Source organism: Oncorhynchus mykiss, chromosome 23, assembly GCF_013265735.2.
Source record: "Oncorhynchus mykiss isolate Arlee chromosome 23, USDA_OmykA_1.1, whole genome shotgun sequence".
In the NCBI taxonomy this organism is placed as follows: domain Eukaryota; kingdom Metazoa; phylum Chordata; class Actinopteri; order Salmoniformes; family Salmonidae; genus Oncorhynchus; species Oncorhynchus mykiss.
Window position 1 is genome coordinate 19,083,100 of NC_048587.1, and position 11,728 is coordinate 19,094,827.

Genomic DNA, 11,728 nt, shown 5'->3' on the forward strand with positions numbered 1-11,728 from the left:
ACAGTGAGACCTTATACAGACAGGTGTGCCTTTCCAAATCATGTCCAATCAATTGAATTTACCACAGGTGGACTCCAATCAAATTATAGAAGCATCTCAAGGATGATCAATGGAAACAAGATGCACCGGAGCTCAATTTCGAGTCTCATAGCAAAGGGTCTGAATACCAATGTAAATAAGATATATTTTTATACATTTGCAAAAAAATACATAAAAAAAAAAAACCTGTTTGCACTTTGTCATTATGGGGTATTGTGTGTAGATTGCTGAGGATTTGGATTTATTTAATCAATTTCAGAATAAGGCTGTGACGTAACAAAATGTGGAAACGTCAAGGGGTCTAAATACTCTCCGAAGGCACTGTATATGTATTTATACTTTGGTCTAAATAGAGACTCGGGAGATGGATGGGAGGGGGACTGCTACAAAAGTTGGTCACAATTTTTTTTTTTAAGAACACAGTGTACATTCAACTCAAAGTGTAGCAAAAACATGAGCTTTTGGCATCAGTAGCATGACAGGTCCTTGTAGTCTTTCAGACCTCTGAAATCAGTCTTGGAGATAAACCTTCTGGTTAGGATTAGGTTATAGTTTCGGGGCCCTGGATTCAGCAATTCACTGATAACTGTCTAAGTGGCAGAGAGTAGAAGACTTGATTCTGTTAGGCATTAGTAGCAGAATGAAGACCGTGGTTCCCTGAGGGTCAGGGTTAATGTCAGGATCACATCCATCCCACTTCCTTCCCCCTGCTCACGTGTGAGCAGCCAGCACCAGTCCAAAGTGGAGAATCAAAAGACCATCCTGGGAATAAATAAACAAGAAAATAAGCACACATAAAACTCATAAATGGAAGCTAACGATATCAGGACTATTTCCAGACCAGAGAGTAACTACAAATTCATAGGACCTTTGAGTGGACTGACCTGTAGAGCGTCATCTCCCATGGAGCGCTGAACCTCTCGTAGCGACTGGTAACGGTCCAGGAGGTGGTCTCCACACACAACATCCACCTGCACCACAACGTGACATCATACCACTGCGACAGACTGCATGAAATCAATTGAGAGTGACATACTGAATGGAGTCACCTGAGGGAGGGAATACCTGTGAACGAAAACTGGTAGGTGCAGTTTGAGATGTGAAAATGAAAACCGTAATAAATGCTACGGATCCATTTCAATAAGATACAGAAATAGTATTCCTGATTAGAAATTAAATCCCAAGTTCAATAATAATTTAAAAAAATTAAAGACGTCACCTCATGTCACCTTTTATTTTTGGCTGGGCAGGCCAATCCATTTTGGCAGTTATGCGTTCATCAGAGCATCAAGAGATCTGCCAAAGCCATTGTTTTTTTTATGCAAGTGCCTAGGTGATAATTACAATTGCCCACAGGGTGGTGCAAAGTGCTATTCAAAACAGTCAACCAACAATTAATATATATATATATATATATATATATATATACACAAACACACAAATTAGGGTTGGGCGGTATCCACATTTTCATACAGTCATACTGAACAGATCCAGTACAAGCTTCATATCGACAGACCCTACAAAGAGCGAGAAACCATAACCCAGCGGGTTCCCTCCCTGCCCCTCGCCCTTTCTCATTTGTCCCCCCCTACTCATACAAAGTCCAGTTGTCACCACATTTGTCAGACTGGTTGAAAAATAATTGGAAATTAAATTCAAAAATGACAAGGGACCCCAATATCACAGTCTTCCTCCAGCTGAAAGACGAGTACTAAATGAACTCCAGGAGAATACGGACATTGTCATAAAACCCACAGAAAAAGGTGTGGCAAGAGTTATGGGCATGAGTTCTGAAAAACACCTGAACCTGTCTTGTTCCTATAGACCTTTGCCTCTAGAAAATCTGAAATTGCGTGTCTGACCAAAACTGGATCACAAGTTCCTAAGAGTCACCTATCCAGTCACCCCAGGTATCTATCCCCTTCCGAAAGTGCATAAGAACTCTAGTCAGTACATCTGCATTGCCCATGCTGAAGGCCTACAAATCGATTTCCAAATTCCTAAAGTCACGTGAGGAAAGATTGGTGAATCCCCCTAATGACTTTGTTGGAGGTCTTGAAATTGGTACTTGCAAATAACTATTTCAGGCATGACAAATTCTACCTTCAAACCAAATGCACAGCAGTAGCCACGATTTACGCAAATCTTGTTGTTGGAGATTTTCTACCCCATATTAAGTTTTGGAAATGCTAGATTGAGGACAATTATATTTTGGGGTTCATCTAAACAAAATCCTGATGACTTTGTCCGTTATCTGAACACCACAACGACTTTCCTTCTGTTCACTGTTAAGTGACCAACAGTATCAACTTCCTGGATCAAAATATTCAAGAACTTCTATCCATCAGGAGGTGGTAACCTCCCTAAAATGTTTTCACAACAAGAGACGTTTTTGAGTGATAGATTAAACACCATGCAGTCAATGTCTAAAATCATGATTTCTTATTCAGACCATTCATCTCCAAACTTTTCTGAATCAAAATCACTTTGAGTCCAAATGCATGCTGAGACCTACCGATGACAGCTAGTGCGCTAGCACTATGCCCTTGTTTACATCACACTTCCTTATGATTAGTGGATTGTAACTCACCAACGCCAACACTTGGTCTGGAATGTAATTACATGCTAGCATGGCTAGTGGCTAACGTTAGCCAGTTTGAGCTAGCATATGAACTCTAACACAGAGTAGATCCTCCATATGACTTTAATAAATAGTGCATTGTGGGTAGTTTAAACTTTAGAAGATATCCAGAAATAAGTCAATAAATATGCAATAACACAAAAACATAACTGTTTGTACTTATGTAACCAGATCGTGACAACAACTAAGTTACTAACTCTGACCACAGTGTTACATTGCTGAGTAAAAAAACTCATGCTTCCTACCCTTTTAAAAACAGTTCTGTACCAATGGAGGTTTGTGCAGTAGACTATAGGCCCAATACATTATCACTGAATATTGGCTATGCTTGAATTGCCCTGCCAATGTTCTTCTAAAAACATTTTAATATTATATTTCAAAACTTGGTATATGATCACACCAGTAATAGCTCATGACAAAGCAGCAAAATCAGGTTTAGAAAACGCTTGCAAATTACAAATACAAACTGAAATAACATTTACATAAGTATTCAGACCCTTTAAACAAAGTATTGAGTAAGGCACATTTGTCAGTGATTACAGACTAGAGTATTCTTGAGTATGAAGCTACAAACTTAGCACACCTGTATTTGGAGTTTCTCCCATTCTTCTCTGCAGATGCTCAAGCTCTGTCAGGTTGGATGGGGAGCATCTCTCCAGAGATGTTCGATCGGGTTCGAGCTCTGGCTGGGCCACTCAAGCACATTCAGAGACTTGTCTCGAAGCCATTCCTGCATTGTCCTGTCGAAAGGTGAACCTTTGCTCCAGTCTGAGGTCCTGAGTAGGTTTTCATCCAAGGATCTCTGTATTTTGCGCCGTTCATCTTTCCCTTCAATCGTCACTAGTCTCCCAGTACCTGCTGCTGAAAAAAAAACAGCCCCACAGCATGATGCTGCCACCATACTTCCCTGTAGCGATGGTGTCAGGCTTCCATCCGATGTGACACTCGGCATTCAGGCCAAAGAGTTCAATCTTGGTTTCATCAGACCAGAGAATATTGTTTCTCATGGTCTGAGAATCCTTTATGTGCCATTTGGTAAACTCCAAGCAGGTTGTCATGTGCCTTTTACTGAAGAGTGTCTTCCGTCTGGCCACTAGCATAAAGGCCTGATTGGTGGAGTGCTGCAGAGATGGTTGTCCTTCTGGGAGGTTGTCCCATCGCCACAGAGAGACCATTGGGTTCTTGGTCACCTCCCTGGCCAACGCCCTTATCCCCCTATTGCTCATTTTGGGCAGGTGGACAGCTTTAGGAAGGGTCTTGGTGGTTCCAAATTTCTTCCATTTAAGAATGGAGGCCACTGTGTCCTTGGGGACCTTCAATGCTTCTGTACCCTTCCCCAGATCTGTTCCTCGACACAAAGCGGTCTCTGAGCTCTACGGACAATTCCGTCAACCTCATGGCTTGGTTTTTGCTTTGACATGCACTGTCAACTGTGGGACCGAATATAGACTGGTGGGTGCCATTCCAAATCAATTCACCACAGGTGGACTCCAATCAAGTTGTAGAAACATCAAGGATGAGCAAGGGAAACAGGAGTCTTGAGTCTCATAGCAAAAGGATGTGAAAACTAAAAACCTGTTTTTGCTTTGTCATTACAGGGTATTGTGTGTAGATTGATTAAATTATTTTCCTGATAAATTTTAGAGTAAAGCTGTAACGTAACAAAATGTGGAAAAGGGGAATGTGTCTGAATACTTTCCGAATGCACTGTAAATGTTCATAATTTGCTTACTTTATTTTACTGGACTGATGGTGCCTGCATCTGATGGTCAGTCTCAGCGGATGAAGAGCATTAGAGGGTCACACTCGGATTGTCCCTCAGCTATCCCCCCTTGGCTAAGACTAACCAAAAAGGGAACATAGTTTTTGAGCTGATGGAGAAACTCGAGTCACACCGTATTATTTTTGCCTCATGCACAGATTCATGTCGTTACTCCCATTACCGGAGAAAGTGAAATATTCCTTGAGATATATCTATTTTTAAAAAGCCACTAAATATAAAAATGGAAGCGATACACTTTGGTAGTTATTCATTGAATCTGCAGTGCTGATTGCAGCGCATTTCATGGCTTATGATAATACAAATAAAATGTTGACAGTGCTGAACAAGAACTCACTGTTGTATTCATTGACATTCTCTAATGTTTAGACATTTTGAAATCACAGTATCAACGAGTAAGTTGCAGACAGCCATCTGAGCAAATCGGTAGGCCTATAGGAGCACTTGATTTTGTACCTTGACACATGAAATGGTTCAAAATGGGAACACTTTGCCTAACTGGCAAAGGGCGAGACAGAAAAAAGTAGGCTTTATCGTTGTTTTTTTACAAAGAATGTTTTCACGATCGACTAGGAACGCCTTGGAGATAGACTGGTCGGTGACCACTGTCGTAGACTATATGGCCGCACTCCCATTTGTATGCTCATATATATTTTCCATACATTAAATCAATCTTTCTATCCAGATGTCTACTTTTCATACCCCAAAGCAGCCATTTTTTGGGGGGGTTTATTGTGTACTAGGAACTAACTATTACACCAGAATATCTCAAATTTCCTACTTCCACCTAAATGCTATTTGTCAAGTTTATTCTGCTGATCTGTGTATTTGTATACAGTGCCTTCAGAAAGTATTCATACCTCTTGACCTATTCCACATTGTGTTGAGTTACAGCCTGAATTCAAAATGGATTAAATAGATAACTTTGTCATTATGGGGTATTGTGTGTAGGTAGGTGAGGAGAAAATTAAAACGTGTTTAGAAATGTAGATCATTTTAGAAAGAAACACCTGTGTAAGGGTCAATGGTTGACAGTGCATGTAAAAGCAGAAACTATACCATGAAGTCTAAGGAAATGTCCGTAGATCTCCGAGAGAGCATTGGGATGAGACATACTGTACCAATCAAAAGATGACACCTACTCATTCCAGGGTTTCTCTTCATTTTTTACATTGTGGAATAATAGTGAAGATATCAAAATTATGATGGGTCTGAATAATTATGTAAATGTGATATCCATTTTCTAAAAACCAGTTTTTGCTTTGTACTGGAGTATTGTGTGTAGATTTGGGAAATGTCATCCATTTCAGAATAAAGTATGAAAAACATCAAGTGGTCTGAATACTTTCCCAATGCATGGCAGAGTAAATGGCAGAGCACCCAGCTAATAAATCGAGATAGTGCACCTATTACCTACTCTACTACCCACTCCGGTGAGTGTCAAGAAATAAATCCCTGTTACTGCTAAACACCCTACATACAGGTAGGGCTGTGCTGTTGCGCTCTGCAGTTTTACACAAGACACGATCACTCTTCCCCCTCTGTCCTTGTGTGAGCATTAGGCTCTGCATCTACCTCTCACCTGGTTACTTAGGCCTCTAAAGTATTTTACAGGGGATGAAATTGAGATGGGTTCAACATAAAGATTTCTTAAAGCAGAGCTCTCTCACATAACGAGCAGATATGTACATATTTATGCATTTCCCCTTGCCAGGTCTCCCTCTGAGAAATAGTTCATAACCGCATCAGACATCCTGGTAAAGTCAATGTGTAACCCCTCCCACTGACCTGGCAGGCGGGGCTCAGCTCCATCTTCCTCCTGATGAAGAGCGCCACATGGTGGACAGTGGCATCCCCCGATACTCGCACATACCGCCTCTCCAAAGGCTGGCCAGGGACACGGGTGTTAGAGCATGCAATCCCTTGTTCATTTTACCAATATAACTCAAATTCACAATAGCAACATTGCTTTATGCATGACCATTACTATATAGTGGCTGGATAGCAGCATTATGCTGTTATTTAATTTTAACAGTCTCATACAAGTCATTATGAGAAAAGAGTGTGACAGCAGTAATTACCTTATAGCCGTCTATGCCTTCTTCCGCTCTGGAAACAAACAACTTTACATATAATTTTCTTAATCCTTGCAACCAATCTTGTACAGTTAACCATCAGTCTTGTAACTTGAAATGTTCTCCCTAGTCCAGGGTTTCCCAAACTCTGTCATGGGGACCCCAAGAGGTGCACATTTAGTTATTTGCCATAGCACTACACAGCTGATTTAAATAATCAACTATTCATCAAGCTTTGACCATTTTAATCAGCTGTGTAGTGCTATGGCAAAAAACAAAAAGGAGTACCCCTGGCAGTCCCCAGGACCGAGTTAGGGAAATGCTGCCCTAGTCCATATGCACTCAAAGGAAGCACAGTAGCACTCCAGCACCATCTACTGGTGTAGCCAAGAATGACCAGAGACAAACAATCTAATTTCAAAATTTCTCAGGGAATACCCTTCCATCCCTCAAATAGAAAATGCTAGGGAGAGACTCACCCCAAAAACTCCAGCTGCAGTGACACGTCCAGTTCAGGAGGGATGGCGAAGACAGACTGGGGCAGCAATGCCCTCCTCTGCTTCTGGTTCTTCAGCACAGGGACCGCAGGGGACGCCATCACTGTGGTCACAGAGAAAGACAAGCGTTTACAGAAGCATTAGGGGAATGTTCCACACCCAGCACTGAGACAGACAGAGACATGGCTAAAATCAGAGGGTCTTCAAATACCCAAACTATTTCCTATAAACAAAGCTGCACCAAATCTCTACCAAAAAAGAACAATTAGCAGCAACGACGACGACATTGGTCTTATATACCTGGTTTAGGCACCTCCAGTCCTCTCTGTTTGTAAAAATCAATCATCCTTGCTCTCTCCACTGCAAAGACAATAAAGAGTAAAGACAATACTAATTTTAACTGCAAAACAAAAGATTGCCAAGAGGCATTTGGGGAAAATCTGAGAAATGGAAGGCTTGTGGATACTTACTTTCTTCCAGATGTGGCAGCATCTTGTAAACAATATCTTGCAACTGTCTGTCAGGTCTGTGGAGATGCAAAAACACCCACCATACAGTAAGCATCTACATACCAGTGTATAAGTGAGTATTAACCTATAGCTCATTGTATTAATTGATAACAGGTCAATGTGAGAGGTATAGTAATCAACTTCAAAGCTGACGTTGTTTCAGTGAACATCTCAGTTTATCATGGCAACGTTTTCATTCAAATGAGTTGGCACAACAGTAATATTTACATTTGCATCCCTTTGGCCTGTGCTGAAAGCAGAGTTCTGCAATAGATGACGAGTGTGCTTGGACATGAATAATAGTGGTGTCTACAGAGAGACATCAGTATCCGTGCATCACACCAGGACTTTGTGTTCCAGGTAACTCCCCAGCAGGGAGAGGGTAACCATAGAAACAGACACTCATGGGATGTCCTCTTTAAATAACATGATGCCAAGTAGAAAAACATGAACCGATGTCTTCAAATGTAAAACAAGACAAGAGTCTGTGTGCTCGTAGATTTCATGCAGGCATGCTTACTTTATGTTGTACAATGGTTGTGTCTGATGGACTACAATGCTGCAATTGGGACACCTGTTGCTGTAGAAGAAGTGTTTCACTATGCAGCTTTTACAAACTGGGGAAGAGAGAACAGATTACAAAGGAAGTATGACTGATGGAATGAGACTGAAGGGATAGCAGTCATATTTCAGGATTGTTTATCTCAAATCATTGTAACTCACAAGTGTGCAGACACTCTGTGATGGTGGTGGAATCAATTAGGATTCCGCAGCAGAGAGTACAGCGGATGTAAGGGTAAAATTGATTAAGAGGGAGTTCAGGCTGTGAAAACAAAACACAAAACATTCACAATGTCATTCCACATTATAGAACTGGAGTGCATCACAGTTATAATAGAGTACCAACCAGTGTAGCAGATATCATATAACAACAGTACATTCATTATTCTCGTCACTCCAGCAAAATTAGAAAAACACTAGATATTGTCCAAGTCTGCAATACTGTACCTCATCCCCTGAATCCGAGTCAACATTATTAGATGTCCCATTGTGGTCTTTCGAACCATCGTTGTCGACACTGTTCTGGTGGCTAATATCGGTTGGTGTCGCTTCTTCTGACTGCTGACCGACACTCAAACAACTGGGTCCTTCGAGTTCAGTGGTGCTGTCCTCCATAGTACTGCAAATTGGGTTGATTTCCGCGCCAATAAATTCTTCAATTAATCAATAATTTGATATTCACCTGACCCTAGCATTATTAGCAAACGTGCTGGCTAGCTCAATAAATACAAAGAACACACAACGACAACAGTTCAACCTCTACTTTAACGGACTAACGTTACCAATAAACCCCATGTGATTTAACCACTAACTATTGCTTAAATGTTATCGCTAACCCCAAATATATAAAAAACAAAACCAACTGTAACAGTTGCTGGCTAACGTTACTGTTGTCGCTCAAGTTTCAGCAACTTCCTGGCACTATGGCAATGAAACGAGCCAATTAAATCATAACAGAGCAGAGTCCACTAGAAATAGAATTTCAAGACTGGACCACAGTTGCTTTGCCTTATCTTGCTTCTCTAGGAAGAATATGGATTCATATGATATTAATGAAGAATTGAAAATATTTAAGCTGTCATAAAAATACATTTAAAAATGACTTGATTGGAGTTCAGTATCTCCCAAATATGGATATTATTGATAGTTATAGGTTCTGCTTAATTATAGAAATCTGGATCGGATACCTCCAGATGTGGCCATTAAAATCTCTAACTATTAATTTGACAATGCAAGATACAGGGAACAGTCAAACATGAGGAATCCGGCATCGGAGCACAGAACAGAGCTCTGAAAGTCCTCGTGGTTTAATATGCAATCACATTTGGCTCTTTGGAAGTTGTGGGAACGTGTGAAACCAAAAACACATTGGTTGTGGGAACTAAGCCATGTGTTTCCTGACTGGTAAAACTGAATGTTTTTGAAAGGTTCTGAGAAACAAAGTGAACATTTCACCTTTTCTGGGAAAGTTTATTTTTAGGTTGCATGAAGGTTCCTTATATCTTATCTGCCATTGACTGGAACGAACTACAAAAATCTCTGAAACTGGAAACACTTATCTCCCTCACTAGCTTGATCCACCAGCTGTCAGAGTAGCTCACATATCACTGCACCTGTACATAGCCCATCCATAAATAGCCCAAACAACTACCACTTCCCCTACTGTATTTATTTAGCTCCTTTGCACCCAAGCATGTCTACTTTGCACACTCATCTGTCAAATCTACCATTCCAGTGTTTTAATTGCTATATTGTATTTACTTCGCCACCATGGCCTGTTTATTGGCTTTACCTCCCTTATCTCACCTCATTTGCTCACATTGTATATATACTAATTTTTCTAAGTATTTCTAAGAGTTTGTTTTACTCCATGTGTAAATCTGTGTTGTTATGTGTCAAACTGCTTTGCTTTATCTTGGCCAGGTTGCAGTTGTAAATGAGAACTTGTTCCTAATTTGCCTACCTGGTTAAATAAAGGTGAAATAAAAAATATAGGTGGAGGTTTATGAAAAACTTTCACTGAATGTTTCAATGGGACTTTTAATTACATTATTAGCTTATTTTTTGAATTCCAAGCACAAACTTAATTTCCTTCGGCATTATTCATGCAAACAAATTTCTTCTGTATGTTGACATGGCATCAGTGAGATTTAAACCTATGATCTTCTGTTTTGTATCCATTGAATGAGTCCACTGCACCACCAGGATGGAGCTAGCATGTCGTGTTTTTTATACATATAAAGCTGGTTATTTTAGTCTATTCAAAACAGACCCCATTTCAAAGGAAACAAGTATTCATTAAAGGGATTATCCTGTACTTTGTAAACGCCTACTTTTTAGCCAGTAGTTCTGAAAGTAGCTCTACTGTACAAAGTGTATCGAGTCACATATGTGCAGATACAGTACCAGTCAATTTTGGACACACCTACTCATTCTACATTGTAGAATAATAGTGAAGACATCAAAACTAGGAAATAACACATATGGAATCATGTAGTAACCAAAAGTGTCATATTTGAGATTCTTCAAAGTAGCCACCCTTGGCCATGATGACAGCTTTGCACACGCTTGGCATTCTCTCAACCAGCTTCATGAGGTAGTCACCTGGTTGCATTTCAATTAACAGGTGTGCCTTGTTAAAAGTTAATTTGTGGAATTTTTATCCTTCTTAATATGTTTGAGCCAATCAGTTGTGTTGAAACAAGGTAGAAATGGTATACAGAAGATAGGGCTATTTGGTAAAAGATCAAGTCCATATTATGGCAAGAACAGCTTAAATATGCAAAGAGAAATGAGAGCAAATCATTACTTTAAGACATGAAGGTCAGTCAATTCGGAACATCAAGAACTTTGAAAGTTTCTTCAAGTGCAGTCGCAAGAACCTATCAAGCGCTATGATGAAACTAGCTCTCACGAGGACCAGAAAGAAAGACCCAGAGTCACCTCTGGGTTAAGTTAAGTTCATTAGAGTTACCAGCCTCAGAAATTACAGCCCAAGTAAATGCTTCACAGAGTTCAAGTAACAGACATCTCAACATCAACTGTTCAGAGTAGACTGCGTGAAGCAGGCCTTCATGGTTGAATTGCTGCAAAGAAACCCCTACTAAAAGGACACCAATAAGGAAGAGACTTGCTTGGGCCAAGAAATATGTGCAATGGACATTAGACCGGTGGAAATCTGTTCTTTGGTCTGATGAGTACAAATTAGATTTTTAGTTCCAACCGTTGTGTCTTTGTGAGACGCAGAGTAGGTGAACAGAGGATCTTCACATGTGTGGTTCCCACTGTGAAGCATGGAAGTGGTGTGATGGTGCTTTGCTGGAGACACTGTCAGTGATTTATTTAGAATTCAAGGCAGCCTTAACAAGATTTGATGGTTCGTCGCTGCAGAATGCTGTGGTAGCCATGCTGGTTTGAGCTTAGTGGAACTATCATTTGTTTTTCAACAGGACAATGACCCAACACACCTCCAGGCTGTGTAAGGCAGGGTTGGGCAACTCCAGTCTGAGGGCCTGATTGGGGTCACACTTTCTCCATCCCTGGCAAACACAGCTGACTAATCAAATTGCATTCTGAACTGAAGATCATGATTCGGTAATTATTGGAATTAGGTGTGTTAGCTGGGG

General features: G+C 40.5%; 1 protein-coding gene across 1 annotated transcript; it reads right to left on the reverse strand.

The window, feature by feature from the left end:
- Nucleotides 1–274: 274 nt before the first annotated feature.
- On the reverse strand, nucleotides 275–9,049 carry LOC110502401 (polycomb group RING finger protein 6). Its single transcript, XM_021580392.2, has 10 exons — nucleotides 8,550–9,049; nucleotides 8,265–8,364; nucleotides 8,062–8,158; nucleotides 7,503–7,558; nucleotides 7,333–7,392; nucleotides 7,015–7,135; nucleotides 6,542–6,569; nucleotides 6,249–6,347; nucleotides 924–1,010; nucleotides 275–801 (listed from the first exon to the last, which is right to left on the reverse strand). Exons 1-10 carry the CDS (start codon nucleotides 8,715–8,717, stop codon nucleotides 751–753), a joined length of 867 nt encoding a protein of 288 aa, XP_021436067.1. The 5' UTR covers nucleotides 8,718–9,049; the 3' UTR covers nucleotides 275–750.
- Nucleotides 9,050–11,728: the final 2,679 nt, after the last annotated feature.

Excerpts from the sequence above, each read along its gene's own strand:
- LOC110502401 (XM_021580392.2), bottom strand. The coding sequence starts at position 8,717 with ATGGAGGACAGCACCACTGAACTCGAAGGACCCAGTTGTTTGAGTGTC. Across the intron at positions 1,011-6,248 it reads AGCTGAGCCCCGCCTGCCAG|GTGGATGTTGTGTGTGGAGA; the intron begins GTCAGTGGGAGG and ends GTTGTGGTGCAG. Across the intron at positions 802-923 it reads TGGGAGATGACGCTCTACAG|GATGGTCTTTTGATTCTCCA; the intron begins GTCAGTCCACTC and ends ATTTATTCCCAG.